Source organism: Triticum aestivum, chromosome 7A (assembly GCF_018294505.1).
Source record: "Triticum aestivum cultivar Chinese Spring chromosome 7A, IWGSC CS RefSeq v2.1, whole genome shotgun sequence".
Classification (NCBI taxonomy): Eukaryota; Viridiplantae; Streptophyta; class Magnoliopsida; order Poales; family Poaceae; genus Triticum; species Triticum aestivum.
In genome coordinates this window covers 492,372,031-492,385,216 of record NC_057812.1, presented here as the reverse complement: position 1 = coordinate 492,385,216, position 13,186 = coordinate 492,372,031, and the positions used below count along the sequence as shown (strand labels likewise).

General features: G+C 45.6%; 1 protein-coding gene across 6 annotated transcripts; it reads left to right on the top strand.

The window, feature by feature from the left end:
• Positions 1–505: 505 nt before the first annotated feature.
• On the top strand, positions 506–12,692 carry LOC123147750 (protein DJ-1 homolog C). Of its 6 annotated transcripts, none has more exons than XM_044567058.1 (14): positions 506–776; positions 2,434–2,543; positions 2,886–3,196; positions 3,268–3,468; positions 7,697–7,846; positions 7,934–8,113; positions 8,440–8,508; positions 9,079–9,279; positions 9,813–9,950; positions 10,033–10,612; positions 10,726–10,869; positions 10,950–11,055; positions 11,159–11,302; positions 11,775–12,692. In XM_044567058.1, exons 3-10 carry the CDS (start codon positions 3,005–3,007, stop codon positions 10,243–10,245), a joined length of 1,344 nt encoding a protein of 447 aa, XP_044422993.1. In that variant the 5' UTR covers positions 506–776; positions 2,434–2,543; positions 2,886–3,004; the 3' UTR covers positions 10,246–10,612; positions 10,726–10,869; positions 10,950–11,055; positions 11,159–11,302; positions 11,775–12,692. The 6 variants fall into 6 exon arrangements, with proteins under 6 accessions (XP_044422993.1, XP_044422995.1, XP_044422997.1 ...); XM_044567060.1 differs by adding an exon at positions 1,466–1,747 and having other exon boundaries at positions 10,033–10,869; XM_044567062.1 differs by having other exon boundaries at positions 10,033–10,869; positions 12,002–12,692.
• Positions 12,693–13,186: the final 494 nt, after the last annotated feature.

The following is a 13,186-nucleotide window of genomic DNA, read 5'->3' as shown; positions in this document are numbered from 1 at the left end:
CCACTATTCACTTTCGAATTTGTCTTTTTTGAATCTATAAATGTACATCGAGTTTTGAGCTGATTTTTTCCGGAGCTGTAGATATACCTCAGATGAATGTTGTGAAACAATTTTAGATTTTTTGCAAAATGTCTAAGTATATTATTTTGGGCTTGAATGCGTGCAAGTCTTCCCCGCATAAACCTGGCCATGGGCAGCCCGGCCCGGACGGCCCGACCCGACCCGACCCGAAAATCCTGGGTCGGGCTCGGACCTGAAAATCAAGCTTGACGGGCAGATCGGTCCAGGCTCAGAACTGTGAAAAATGGATTTTTAGCCATGGTCGGGCCGGGCCGAACGGGCCGTGTCGGGCTTTTCCAGGCTCGGGCCCGATTTAGTAGGCCCGGTGGTCGGGCCGGGCCGGGCTTGGGCCTGGGTTTTCAGCACCGGGCTTTTTTTTTGCCCGGCCTGAGATATGCTAGGCCCAAAATCGGTAAGTCCTGCCCCGACTCTCTGTCCAGCTCCCGCTCTTATCCCCTCTCCGCCATCCCGCCACCCCCGCCCACCGGCCCGCGGCGCCGGCTGTGCTTGCTGGCCGCACCGCGCCCGAGCCCGAAGCCGCCACCGCTGCAGCTAGTCCACGCCGCCACCGCTCGACGGCTGAATCGAGGCTCCAGCTCTAGGTCAGGGGACGCCGCCCCCCACCACTCCAGTCCGAGGTTTCCGGGGGACGCGCCGACGTCGCCCGATTTCAGGGCTTGGCGACGCCGCCATTGGCCGAGTCCAAGACTCCAGAGGTAGCCGCCGTTGTGCGTTGTCGGTCCCCATTTTTCTCATGCCTCCACCTATGAACTATGATGCTTTTGCTGTCCTGTACAGCTCTGTGGATATGGATATCCTGTCTGTTCACTTCCTCGATTACTAGTCGCCAAAGTATGACTGTATAAGGTTATTTTGCTAATTTGGTACTGAAATATTGATGCATCGATGCCTTCGTGCTTGCTGGCTACTTGGCTGTACGTGAGCCATATTTCTGTGCTTGTATGCTGGACGCAGGCATAGGCGCGTAGTTTTGTTTGTCAAACTGTCACTTGCTGCTACTGTTGGTTGGTGCTTGGTATTTTGGCAGTATGGTGTATTCTTTTGTACATATGTGCCATATTATTCGTTGAGATGCAAATACTGATTACTCTGCGATGTCTTTCTACATGTTTCTATCTATTGACTGCAGTATTTAGATTTATTGCTAAATACTCCCTCCATCCCATAATATAAGAGCGTTTTTTACAATAATATAATTAGTGTAAAAAACGCTCTTAATTAGTGTAAAAACGCTCTTATATTATGGGTATATTAGTGTAAAAAACGCTCTTATATTATGGGATGGAGGGAGTATATATTATTTTATGGCTTAAAAACCAGACATTGAACCGGTGAACCGGTGAAAACCTGAACCAAAGGCCTAACCGGTTTGATCACCGGTCAGGTTTTTAAAACTACGTCCAAACTTCTCCTCTGCCCGCTTCGAGGTGACAGAAGCGGTGGGCGGCAGGGACGGAGTGGACGGCGTTGGCGCAACCAAACTGGAGGAGACCTCCAGCCTCAAAGACCTGCCATGGAGCCGGGTTGAAACCCTAGCCTCCAAGCGCAAGGGTGATGACTCGACGCCTCCAAGCCAGGGAACCTTGTTCGGCCCCGTCTCCGGATGCCTCCGCCGGTGCCAGCGAAGGGGAAGTCAATGTCCGGCTTCGTCCACCCCCCATCTCTGGTGGGTCTCCGATCTGGGATTGCATTTACTCGTAGTGCATGAGTATGAAGTCCAGAATTGTTGTCCGACAGTTGGTTTGATGATGTACATCAGTACATGGTCAGCAGGTTGTTCAGGATAGCGATGCTGCATTTCCACAGTAGCTCAACCATAGTATTTATTTTTATGGTTTGATCATTGCTAGTATTTGTTTCTAGTAGTGTCTTTAGACTCTAAAAACTATTATGTCATTAATGTATGTTGAAACACTTAATTGCTGACATGCGTTGAATGCATGCTAATTATCCTCTTGAGGAGAGTTTGCTTTGCTGATATTGATCTCACGCATCTGTATCAATCTGATTGTTTGTATGTGCTCCTCGGATTGTAAGAATTTAGAAACCTTCATTCCATTATCTTGGTAGTCAAAAATCATTTACGTGATCACCATACCAAGTTGTCACACCCAATTTTTTGTTTTCTATTGTCCTAAGTAGCCCTGCACTTCCAAAATACTTGGCTTCTGAATGTATTACTCATTTGGCCCCTTAATGAATTTAACAGATCCATTTGCTCATTTGGCTTTTTTGAATGAACTGTGTTGCTTTATAGAAGCCTCTCATGCTTGTTTAAGTTGAGACAATATTTTCATGCTGGGAATTTTACCTTTTTATTTATATGTGGTAAGTGATCACTTCCATTTCCAGATTCCCCACTTCAGGCCTACTGAATACAAAAGAGCAAGGTTGTCTAGGAACCACAGGGCTGTGAACCGTCCCTGTGGTGGAGTGCTCTCTGAAACTGCAGCGAGAGGAAGGTAAGTAAACCTATTGTTTATACAACATGGATTAATTGACCATGCCTAGAGATATGACTTATGAGAGAAAGGTAAGCAAACCTAGAGTTATGAGTTATCTAAGAGGAATATCACTTGTTATTGCTTCCTGCAAATAGAATTAGCTTCTTCTTCATACTTTAGTTATCAAATCTGAACTGGAGTGTGTGCTCTCTCTCTCTCTCTCTCTCTCTCTCTCACTCATAGTATCTATGATCTATCTACAACGCCTCATACTTTATCAAATCTGAACTGGAAGATATCATGTTGCAGTTTGTGTATCTAAAAGTCTAGCTAAATCTGCACTTCCTCTCCATTTTGCAGTCAGAAGGAGGGCATGTCCGCGAGGGTGCCGTAGCTTACATCAGTTTGCGTGTGCTTTACGGCGGAAAGGCTGCATATTTATTGGCTGCATTTTGTTCATCTCCAAACTCCAAATTCTAATGCTCTCAGTGTCTAAGCCTATTCTCGCCCCGACTTCCCTTACTGCCATGGCGATTCGGCTACCGCCACATGCACCAACCCATTATGCCCTGCCTCACCGGCGGACACCGCCATTCCGCTCCATCGCGCGAGCGGCTCCTTCTCCTTCCACCACCTCAACGGCAGTCTCGTTGCCGCCATCTCCCAAGAAGGTCTAGTCTCCACTTGTTACCTTTCTCTCTGACAGCGTCAAGAACCTGACTTTCTGTTTTTTACTGTGAAGGTTCTTGTGCCCATTGCCATGGGCACGGAAGAAATGGAGGCAGTCATCCTAGCCGGTGTCCTCAGGCGAGCGGGCGCTGACGTAACACTGGCCTCTGTGGAGGACGGCCTCGAGGTTGAAGCTTCCTATGGGACGCGCATCATCGCAGACAAGTCCATTGCAGCATGCGCCGACCAGGAGTTCGACCTTGTGGCTCTCCCGGTAACCCACCTCTCTTATTATTATTATTATTTTTATTTTCGTTATGTTTATAAAAGGAGCAAGAGCTTCTTATTTTCATTGCTGAAAAACGACAAAACAGGAGATAAACAGTTTTGTTGGCACCAACATCGCTGTGCTGGTATCCTGAAATTTTGGCCTGATGCAACACCATTTTTGCCACTACTAATTGACCCCATCCAGCCTAAAAAACTAGAATCTTAGAACTCCCAACATAACGAGCAGGACAGCCTCTAACATCTTACAGCCAAGTCAACGCGGCGACTCTTTCTGACAACCCACCAAATTTTTATTACAAAAAAAATCTGCTCCAGCTTTTCAAGCTTCAGTGAAACGTCACCAACAATTTCAGACATTACCAATGTGCAGCACTGTAGGTCTCTACCCCCCCCCCCCCCCCCCCCTCCTGGACTTCTATTAAAGACCACAGTTGTCGTGTGCGGTACCAGCCGATCTCCTCGCCATTGTTTATTTTGAAGAATTCGCTTCTGAAGAACAGCCCAATCCGACCATAGGTTAGCCATCATCAAAATAACTGTGGTTGGATCAGTGGGAATAATACTATTGGAACTTGCACTGTTCGTACATTTCCATAAAGACCAAACTAAAGCCGAAATCTTAGAAGCAATAACCTGACGGTCCGTAATAGGACATTATCCAACTACAAAGTTTTTTTTTCTTCGAATACACAGGAGGGCTGTGCATCATACTATCATTATATTAAGAAGAAAAAGAAGGGGTAAGAACCCTTACAAGATAGCCACCCACCTACAGACCTTAGGTTACATATGCACTTTTCTTAAAACAAACACCGACCTCGACCAGCCACTAGGACCCTCCTGGCGCACTGGCCACGAGGTAAGAAATACCATGGACCCTGGCTAAACCCCAAAGAAACATTGTCTTCCTTAGCAAGCAAAAGCACTCCAGCTACCCGCAAAAAAAGAGCACTCCAACTAAGTTGGGGAGAAAACCATAAAAAACGCAGTGGTTCCAGTGCTTCCAAATGATCCACGCCTCCAGGTTAACGAGGGAATTGAGTCCTTTTTGAGCCTCAACATCAACAGCCTTACTTTACCTTGTCCACCAGTCATCAAAAGAAGGTGTCCTCCAGCTGCTGGGTAAGGACCTGCAGACCAACTGATCGAAGCCAGCCGGACCAGAAATGTCTGGCAAAGACACATGTAAGCAGCAGGTGCTGGATGGTTTCATCCTCCTGATCACAAAGTTGGCAACTGGTGGCGTGGGGTAAACCCTGTCATGCAAGACGGTGATCAGTCCAACACTTGCTGCATTAGCCACATGAAAAAATGACATCTGCCAGGTGCCCATGTCCTCCAGATGCGAGCCCAAGGTCCAAAAAGGTTAGCTCCCTGGAAAAAACCTCTATAGGACGACCTAGCCAAATACTGTCCAGAGGCCGTGATTTCCAGGTATGGGAGCCCTCGAATCCTGGTTGCAGCACAATGTCTGATAGAAGATCCCAAAGCTCGAAATATTCTCCAATAACAGTAACCGCCAAACCACCTTGAATGTCTTATACCCAAGTATGATCAGTCAAGGCCTCCATGACTGTTCTCTTGTTGGCCCTTCGCTTGGGCACCAAACCAAATATATGTGGAGCGAGGTCAGCAATTCATTGCCCATGAACCCATGTATCCGTCCAGAACAAAGTGTGTGCTCCCCCGACCTCAGAAACCACCACTATAGAAAAGAAGGCTTGCAGAGATTGAGCAACATGAGTGGGGAAGACGGGGTCTGTTTTTCTTGTAACCAGAGCCATATCCTGAGAGCACACCCCAGGTACTGAAGATTAAATATACCGAGACCCCCCTAGCTCAAGAGGGCGACATGGCTTAGTCCACGCGACCAAACGATGGCCGCTGTTATCATCCTCCCCCCCTCCACAGAAAACCTCGTCGTATCTTGTCGAATCCAACTATAAAGATCATCAAAGCTACTAGGATACATGTTAGTATGGAAAGAACAATTAAAAATATTCCAACAATAATTAGCTAGAGAATGGTAGAAAAGAAGGTGGTTAACCGACTCAGATCTACCACAATACATACAGTTATCAGTCCTTTTCTTGCCCCTATGCAACAGATAATCCTTACTGAGTTTGCTATTACGAGAAGCCAGACCAAGGAAAACCTTGATCCTAGGAGGAATTTTACTGAACCACATTCTTTTTAAGGCCAAGAAACCTGAGCAGCTTTAAGTGTAAGTTAAAGGGAACGAACTGTAAACTTGCCATTCTTCTCCAAAGTCCAATGCCATCTATGCTCCTCCTCCAACAGAACCTCCGTACTACATAACTGACTTAAAGAACTCCAAAGAACAATCTTCTTTTCCCAAAGGTTTCTCCTATGTGATACAACCAAAAACCCTGAGTGAAAACTCCAACTACTGTCCAAGTCGTACTAAAGGCAAGATTGTGCAACCGAGCAAACTGAACCGCTAATGGCTTATCTCCTATTCAGTGATCTTCCCCAAACCGAACAGCTTATTGCATTAAGCAGCAGAAACTTATGGAGCATTTAGAGCAACTCCAACACAGCGACCCAAACGGACACGCAATGTGTCCGTCTTTTGTCCGTTTGGGCCGGCTAGGCGGACACCAATGTCCGGTCGTGTCCACCGACCCATACTTGCGCCCGACGCGCCGGGATGTATTTTAGATTTTGGACGGATTTTCGAATTAAAAATATATACATTGCCGCAAAAGTCCGGTCGTACATTAAATTAAAACTAAAGAACATAAGCTTCAACCAAGATCTAGTAGCCGTCGCCGTTGTCCTCGTCGGTGAGGTCGATGAAGATCGGAGGCGACCATGGATAAGGCCACGGTACTGCCGCCGGCGCATGCGGTGGCGCAGCGGGCGCCTCCTCCTCCTCCTGCTGCTGCTGCTGCACCTGTTGCTCCTGCTCCGCCTCCTGTTGCTGCGGACCTCCAGGTCCACGTCCACCCACTTGGGTGTGCACGGGACCGTGGATGTCCACGACCACGACTGCCCCAGCAGTGGCCTTGGCTCCTGCCCCGCCTCTTGCTCCGCCTCTGACTTGGGAGCGGGCGGGGGCATGGGCGGGGGCGCGGTGAGCCGGTGACCTGTACTCCGACGGATTCGGCCAGTGCTAGTGACAAGCCAGGCCACAAGGTGATTTCGTCGAGCTGGGAGTCCTCGAGGGCCTTCCTGTAGGCCTCGTCGGTCTCCTACTCCTGCTCGGCCGCCTCCTCCTTAACCGCCAATGATGACGGGGGACTAGGAGCACGTGCACAAGCAGCGAAGAAAGACCGGTGACGCAGGTCGTGCTCATCGACGAACCAGGTGTCCAGAACGGCTAGTCGACAGCATACGCCGGGTCGTGACGGAGGTCGTCCGGGAGCTGAGGTCGGCGGCGGCGGCGGATCTCGGCCTTGCGTGCGCGGCCGGGCTTTGTAACGGCTGGCACTGGAACTCTCTCTGGGATCAGATGCCACATGCCAGCCGTTTGGTAGGTGGACGCCAGGCCATGGCATGCGGATGGCCCACTCCTAGTACCGTTGGAACTGCTCGACGGGCATGTAGACCCGTTCCCGCCCCTAGGGCGTCACAATGAACGTTGCCGCGCGGCGGCGCCGCCCCGAGGAGGAGCCGGCCTCATGGTCGTGCTTCCCGGCCCTCCTAGGGATCCACTTTCATGGCATTTTGCGCCGGCAAGCCAGGCGGTGGTGGCTATGGTTTGGCGGCTGGGGGGCAGAGTGAGGGAAAAAGGACCTGCTTCTGGCTGTTGGTTGGTTGGCGCGTGAGCCCGGGGCGGATACCGAGTGGATGGGTGGCGTGTGCTGTCCGTGTGGATGCAAACCGGTCCAAATTTGGGGCGGATTTGCGTCTGCATGGACAGCAGACGAACAAGAATTGGATTTGCGTCCATGCGTTGGGCCGTGGTTTCTGCCCATGCGGACCCAAACGGACAAGAACGGACGAAATGCGTCCTTCCATTGGAGTTGCCCTTATAGCCTCTCTTTGGGAGAGCATTCAAATATTTCTCAACACTTCTCTTTGATACTGCAATGTTTCTAAACTGTTTCATCATATTTTTCCCTTTTCGTGCTGACTGCAACATGTCATCTCTTCGTTGACACTCACTTGACCTGTGTTGTTTTATCTGTGTTACAAACTGGCAGTATCTAAAATCTAATCTTCGATTGTTGGGGCGATGTGTTCAGGGAGGAATGCCTGGTTCAGTGCGGTTGAGAGATAACGAGATCCTTAAGAGAATTATGGTTAGACAAGCTGAAGAGAAAAGATTGTATGGTGCTATATGTGCTGCACCAGCTGTTGTTCTCATGCCCTGGGGTCTTCACAAGGGAAGAAAGGTGGCCATTTTGCTACATAACTAGATTTAGTCGATCAAGATCTGGCCTTCTTTAGTTGACAATGAACCCTTATTCCTTTTTTGCAAGATCACCTGTCACCCGTCGTTCATAGGAGATCTTCCAACATTCCGAGCTGTCGAGTCAAATGTTCAGGTTTCAGGAGAGCTCACTACTAGTCGTGGTCCTGGGACAGCATTTCAGTTCGCTTTATCATTTGTCGAGCAGTTGTTTGGGCCTCATGCTGTTGAAGATGTGCACAGTACTTTGGTTTGTCAAAATAAACTTTGCACATCTTTGTTTTGTATCATGCCTTTTAGCCGACTAGATTATTTCTTGTAAATTTAGTTCATGTATTGTTAAACTTTTATGAGTAGTGTACTAGTGTACCTGCAATTCTGATTGTTGTTTTTATTCTAGGAAGTGTATTTTATCCTTTAGTTGCTTATGCTAGCAAAAACAATTTAAGGAAGAATTCTAGCAAGTTTCTAGATTATGTTTTTTTGCTATAACTTTATGAGGTACAACTTCTTTCTTGCATTGTAACACCTGCTGACCACTCTGCCGTTGTTGTAAATTGCCCATGGATATCATAGATTGATGCCGGTCTTGAAAGAAGTACAGAAGTCAACAGAGTTGAGTGGCCTTTTGATCACAAACCTCAGGTCAGTTCATGTTTGATTATAATTTGTGCTAAATTATTAGCTCAAATAATGTGTTTTTTTACATGTAGAACCATCATTAACGTAAAATTTATGTCACAATAAATAGGATAATATGCTTATGCAAGTCTGATTTTTTATTTTCTGACAAAGGGTAACATGGCTTGCTTGACAAATGGATGCCTAAAGCATTTCTCGTAAAAACAATGGGATTGCGCGACACCAGAGTGAATACTTGCACTTTCTTTTGATCGTTATATTCAGCGATGCTTGCCTAAAGGTGCATGCTTGATTTAAGAAAGCTCAGTTTGGTTGTGTATGCCCTAGCATTCTATATGAATTATTATCTACCTGTTGATTTCCCTTCATACACTGTCACTGTACGTGAAAACGCCCCATGCCATATTTCTATGCGAAACACATTCATGCTAGTCCATGTGAAAAATAAAGTTCATCTATCTGTCTAGTCATTACTTTCGGCTATGAGCATTGATGGGGAAAATGTTAGGAAAGGTGCAATCAGAGTGCAAGTTGCGTGGCATTGATTCTCGGATGGTTTGACTTCTGAAACAGGTTCTCATTCCAATTGCAAATGGGTCTGAGGAGATGGAGATCATAATGTTGGTGGATATTTTAAGACGGGCAAATATAAATGTGGTGTTGGCATCAGTTAACGAGTCCACAAATATTGTCGGGTCTCAAAGAATAAAGATTGTTGCTGATAAATGCATATTGGATGCTTCTGATTCAAAATATGATCTAATCATTATTCCTGTAAGCTGTTTTGCATTTCACGTTTTTATTTCCTATTCATAATGTAAGCTAATTTAGAGTTTGTGCTAGTAAAATATTTCCTTGTTTGACCATCAATATATATTGCAAACATTGACAATATTTGTGACATAGATAGCTACTAGAATACGAAAAAGTCCAGCTCAAGAAAAAATGGAAAAGAAATAAATTTACACGTGCATCTTTCATAGTATATATATGAGAATGTTGAGATCAAGACAGTTTGTAAAGAAATAAGCTTACATGTACATCTTTCATAGTTATGCTTGCGCGTTTCTATGACAAATATGTGTGCTCTGCAACATGAAGTTATATATATGTTCATTATTCTTGTCTCATTCTTCTTAATTATGTCTTAAGGTGTAGCAAGTGTCCAGCTACCTATAATTCAGGTGTTCATGTGTGTGCATTTGCATGTTGTACTGTCCTTTTGCTTGCTTGCTCTGCTAATATGTTTTGGTTGTTTTTGTCCAATATTCTTTTTCTGCAATGTTTTATTCCTTGATATTGTCCAGGGGGGACCTGCCGGAGCTGAGCGTCTTCACAGGTGTACAACTCTTAAGAAGCTACTCAAGGAACAGAGGCAAGCAAGCAGGATGTATGGTGGGATCTGTTACTCTCCATTGATATTGCAGAAGCAAGGTTTACTCCAGGTGATTTTTCGGACTAAAAACTCGTAGCATCTTATACTTCACTGAAATGGAAGTAAATTGATGTTGGAATTGTGTTACTCAGGATAAAACAGTGACTGCTCATCCTTCCATAGTCAATCAGCTCACTTGCCAGGTTATTGACCGATCAAAGGTCGTGATTGACGGAAATTTGATTACTGGGAAGGGACTCGGAACAGTCATGGACTTTTCCCTGGCCATTGTAAGAAAATTCTTTGGCCATGGGCGAGCGAAAGGTGTGGCAAATGGAATGGTTTTTGACTACCCCAAGAGCTGAAACACCTAGCATTTCTGCTACTACAGAGGCGCTGAATGTTTGGTTATGGTATATGGATCTTGCTATAGCGATGCTCAAAATTTGAGGTGACTGTCTCTTGCGGAGATAGCAAAATTTTATTCTGTTGCCGCCTTACTGGATAGCTGCAGACTGCAGTGAAATGCCCACTAAATATGTTCTGCACCGATGCGGCATCCTGGGCCTCAAGGACCGCACGCTCCATGTCCGATGGTGCGCAGGACCTCCCCAGCGGGCGGATCCAAGTATGGCAGCAGCGTCATGTGAGGCCTGCAAACATGACGAGTGGGCGCTGGACCCGTCGCGGGATAGCATGCGACAACATATAGGAACTATGTGAACTTGACAGGTCTATTTCAAGTGAATTGCAGAAAACCACCACATTGAAACTTAGGGTTGCAGAGAAGACTCTTCTACGTTTTTGTGCCAGAAAACACTGATTTCACGCATAATCATTTGCAGAAAACACCAAACCTTTTGTTGGGGCATTTTAAGCACTATTATGACAGGTGGGGCCTGATTTTGGGGATGTGGCGTCACGGCCGCGAGCTCACGCCGTCTAACGGCGAGACGGCCGCTACTGCTCCACCGTGTGGGTAAAAACAGGTTCGATCCAGCTCTCTCCTCACACTCTCGCCTCTGCCCCGCCCTCTCCTCACTCTGTTCTTCCTTCCTGGCGCCGCCAGACTGCCGACCGCCGTTCTGTTGCTCCCCGGTGCCATGGTGTCGTGGAGCGACGAGACCAATGAGGATTCAGTCCTGAAAATCTCCTCCTGCGATGGCATCATCAAGGTCGGTTGGTTAGATACCTAGAGCTAGGGTTAGGGTTAGTGAATTGGGGATTTTTTCACTGAGCTCGATCTGAACCTAGCCTTTTCTTTGCTTGCTCCCGTAGCTTCCAGCTACGATGCACGATCCAAATTTTAATGGTACTGACGCAGATGTGAATGTCTTGTGTGAACACGGTGAGCCGGCCGAACGCTTTGTAGCATTTGAAGGGATGCACACGGGCAGGGGGTTTCTTGGATGTGCTAAGAAGGTATGATTCACATCCTATGTAAAGGAAGCTGTTTGCTTAATGCTTTGTTTATCAAGCTCTTAAGATTTTTTTAGCTTGGTCTTTGTTTAGCCTGTTATGACATGCCTTGTCATTAGTGGATTTTTTGAACTTGTTCTGACCACACATTGTTTATTGTGGTCAGTGCTTACTCCTTTGTTTATCAAGTTGTTAAGTTTGGTTAAGTGCTTTGTCTTAGTTTAATTTGCTTTAGCCACTGTGTTGGAGTGTGTTCTCATTAGTGGATGGTAGTCATTGTTTATTATGGTCAGTGCTTAATGACTTGTTTATCAGTGGGCATTGTTAATTTTGTCTGCTGTATGGTAAGGAACTTGTGAGTGCTTAGTGACTTGTTAATTTGTCTGTTTAACAGTGCACATATTAGATACATGAACCTGTTGGTTTGATGGTCTTAGACAATTATTTATTCTTTTATTGTTTATAATACATGAAGGCATAAACTGTGGAGTAGTTCAATGGATTGATTTTGAATGGCCAGACTCAATGGAGAAGGCATTGGCCAAGCTATGGGATATGTATGGGGAGACTAAGTCAGCTAGGACCAATGACAATCTAGAGAGTTCCTTTGCAATTCACAACCTGACAAAAGAGAAGAAGAAACTACAGGAGAACTATGACAGTTTGTATGCTGATGTGAATGCTTTTTTGGATGCCCAGCAGGAGAGGGGTGTGGAGTTAACCAATCAAAAGGAGCAAAAGCAACATCTTGAAGTGAAGATTGCTGAGCTTGAAACTGTAGTTGGCAACTTGAAGGTAGAGTTGTCAAAGAAAGAGGAGAAGAAGAAACTACAGGAGAACTATGATAGTTTGTACGTTGATGTGAATTCTCTCTTGGATGCCTAGCAGCAGAGGGGTGTGGAGTTAAACAATCAGAAGGAGCAGAAGGAATATGTTGATGTGAAGATTGTTGAGCTTGAGACTGTAGTGGGGAACTTGAAGGCAGAGCTGTCAAAGACAGAGGAGGAGAAGAAGAAGATGCTGCTAAACTATGAAACTCTGAAGAACCTGACATGTGCTCAAGCCAATGTGATTAGGAACTTGAAGTTCAATCATTTGAAGGAGAAGGAGAGGCTCACAGAAGAGAGGCTTAAACTGCAGTATCACATTTCTGAGTTTCAAAAATATGAGGAAAAGATAAAGTTGAAGCTTCAGGGTATGAAGGCCATCTTAGATGAGTAGGGTGCCTTCTAGTATGATAATCATGTATCAGTTTCTAGATGATAATCTTCTATCCAGTACTTTAGTATGAACTTGTGACCCAAGTACTTCAATGATGAATTTGTGATCTATGGTGTTAGATCCAGCAGTGTTGTAATCTAGATGATAATCATCTATTAAGTACTTTAGTATCTATTTCTGAACCTTTTGTCTATGTATTTTGTGAGATCAGGTGTTGGATTCAACCTTGATGAACCTTTATGAATGTGAGTGCACTTTGATTGTCATGTGCTAAGTTAGTAAATTCTGTCATCTAGATTCATGGATTAATCTTGAGGGTCATTTCATCGATATATGGACAAGGTAACCATAGTGTCACCTTGAGCCTCATCTTGTCGACATATCGATGATTTGACCCTAGGGGTCACCTTGAGCCTCATCTTGTCGATATTATAAGTGCATCTAGTGCCACCCCTAGTTGGTTTTGGAGTATTGATGACAAACCTAGTTGAGGGACTAATGTGTTTATGAGAATTGCAGGATAACACAGGTAGAAGTCCCTCATTGATTTGGTTTTCCTACCAGAGATGACCCCTAAAAATGTATGAAGACATTGAAGTCAAAGGTGGTATATAAAGATATTCACATTGAAAACTATGACAAGAGAAGACACCACATGAAGCCTAT

What these genes read in the sequence shown, in the direction of transcription:
- LOC123147750 (XM_044567058.1), top strand. Translation starts at nt 3,005, where the DNA reads ATGCTCTCAGTGTCTAAGCCTATTCTCGCCCCGACTTCCCTTACTGCC. An exon ending in GTCTTCACAAGGGAAGAAAG is followed by an intron (nt 7,847 to 7,933) that starts GTGGCCATTTTG and finishes CTTTTTTGCAAG; the next exon opens with ATCACCTGTCACCCGTCGTT. An exon ending in ATGATCTAATCATTATTCCT is followed by an intron (nt 9,280 to 9,812) that starts GTAAGCTGTTTT and finishes GATATTGTCCAG; the next exon opens with GGGGGACCTGCCGGAGCTGA.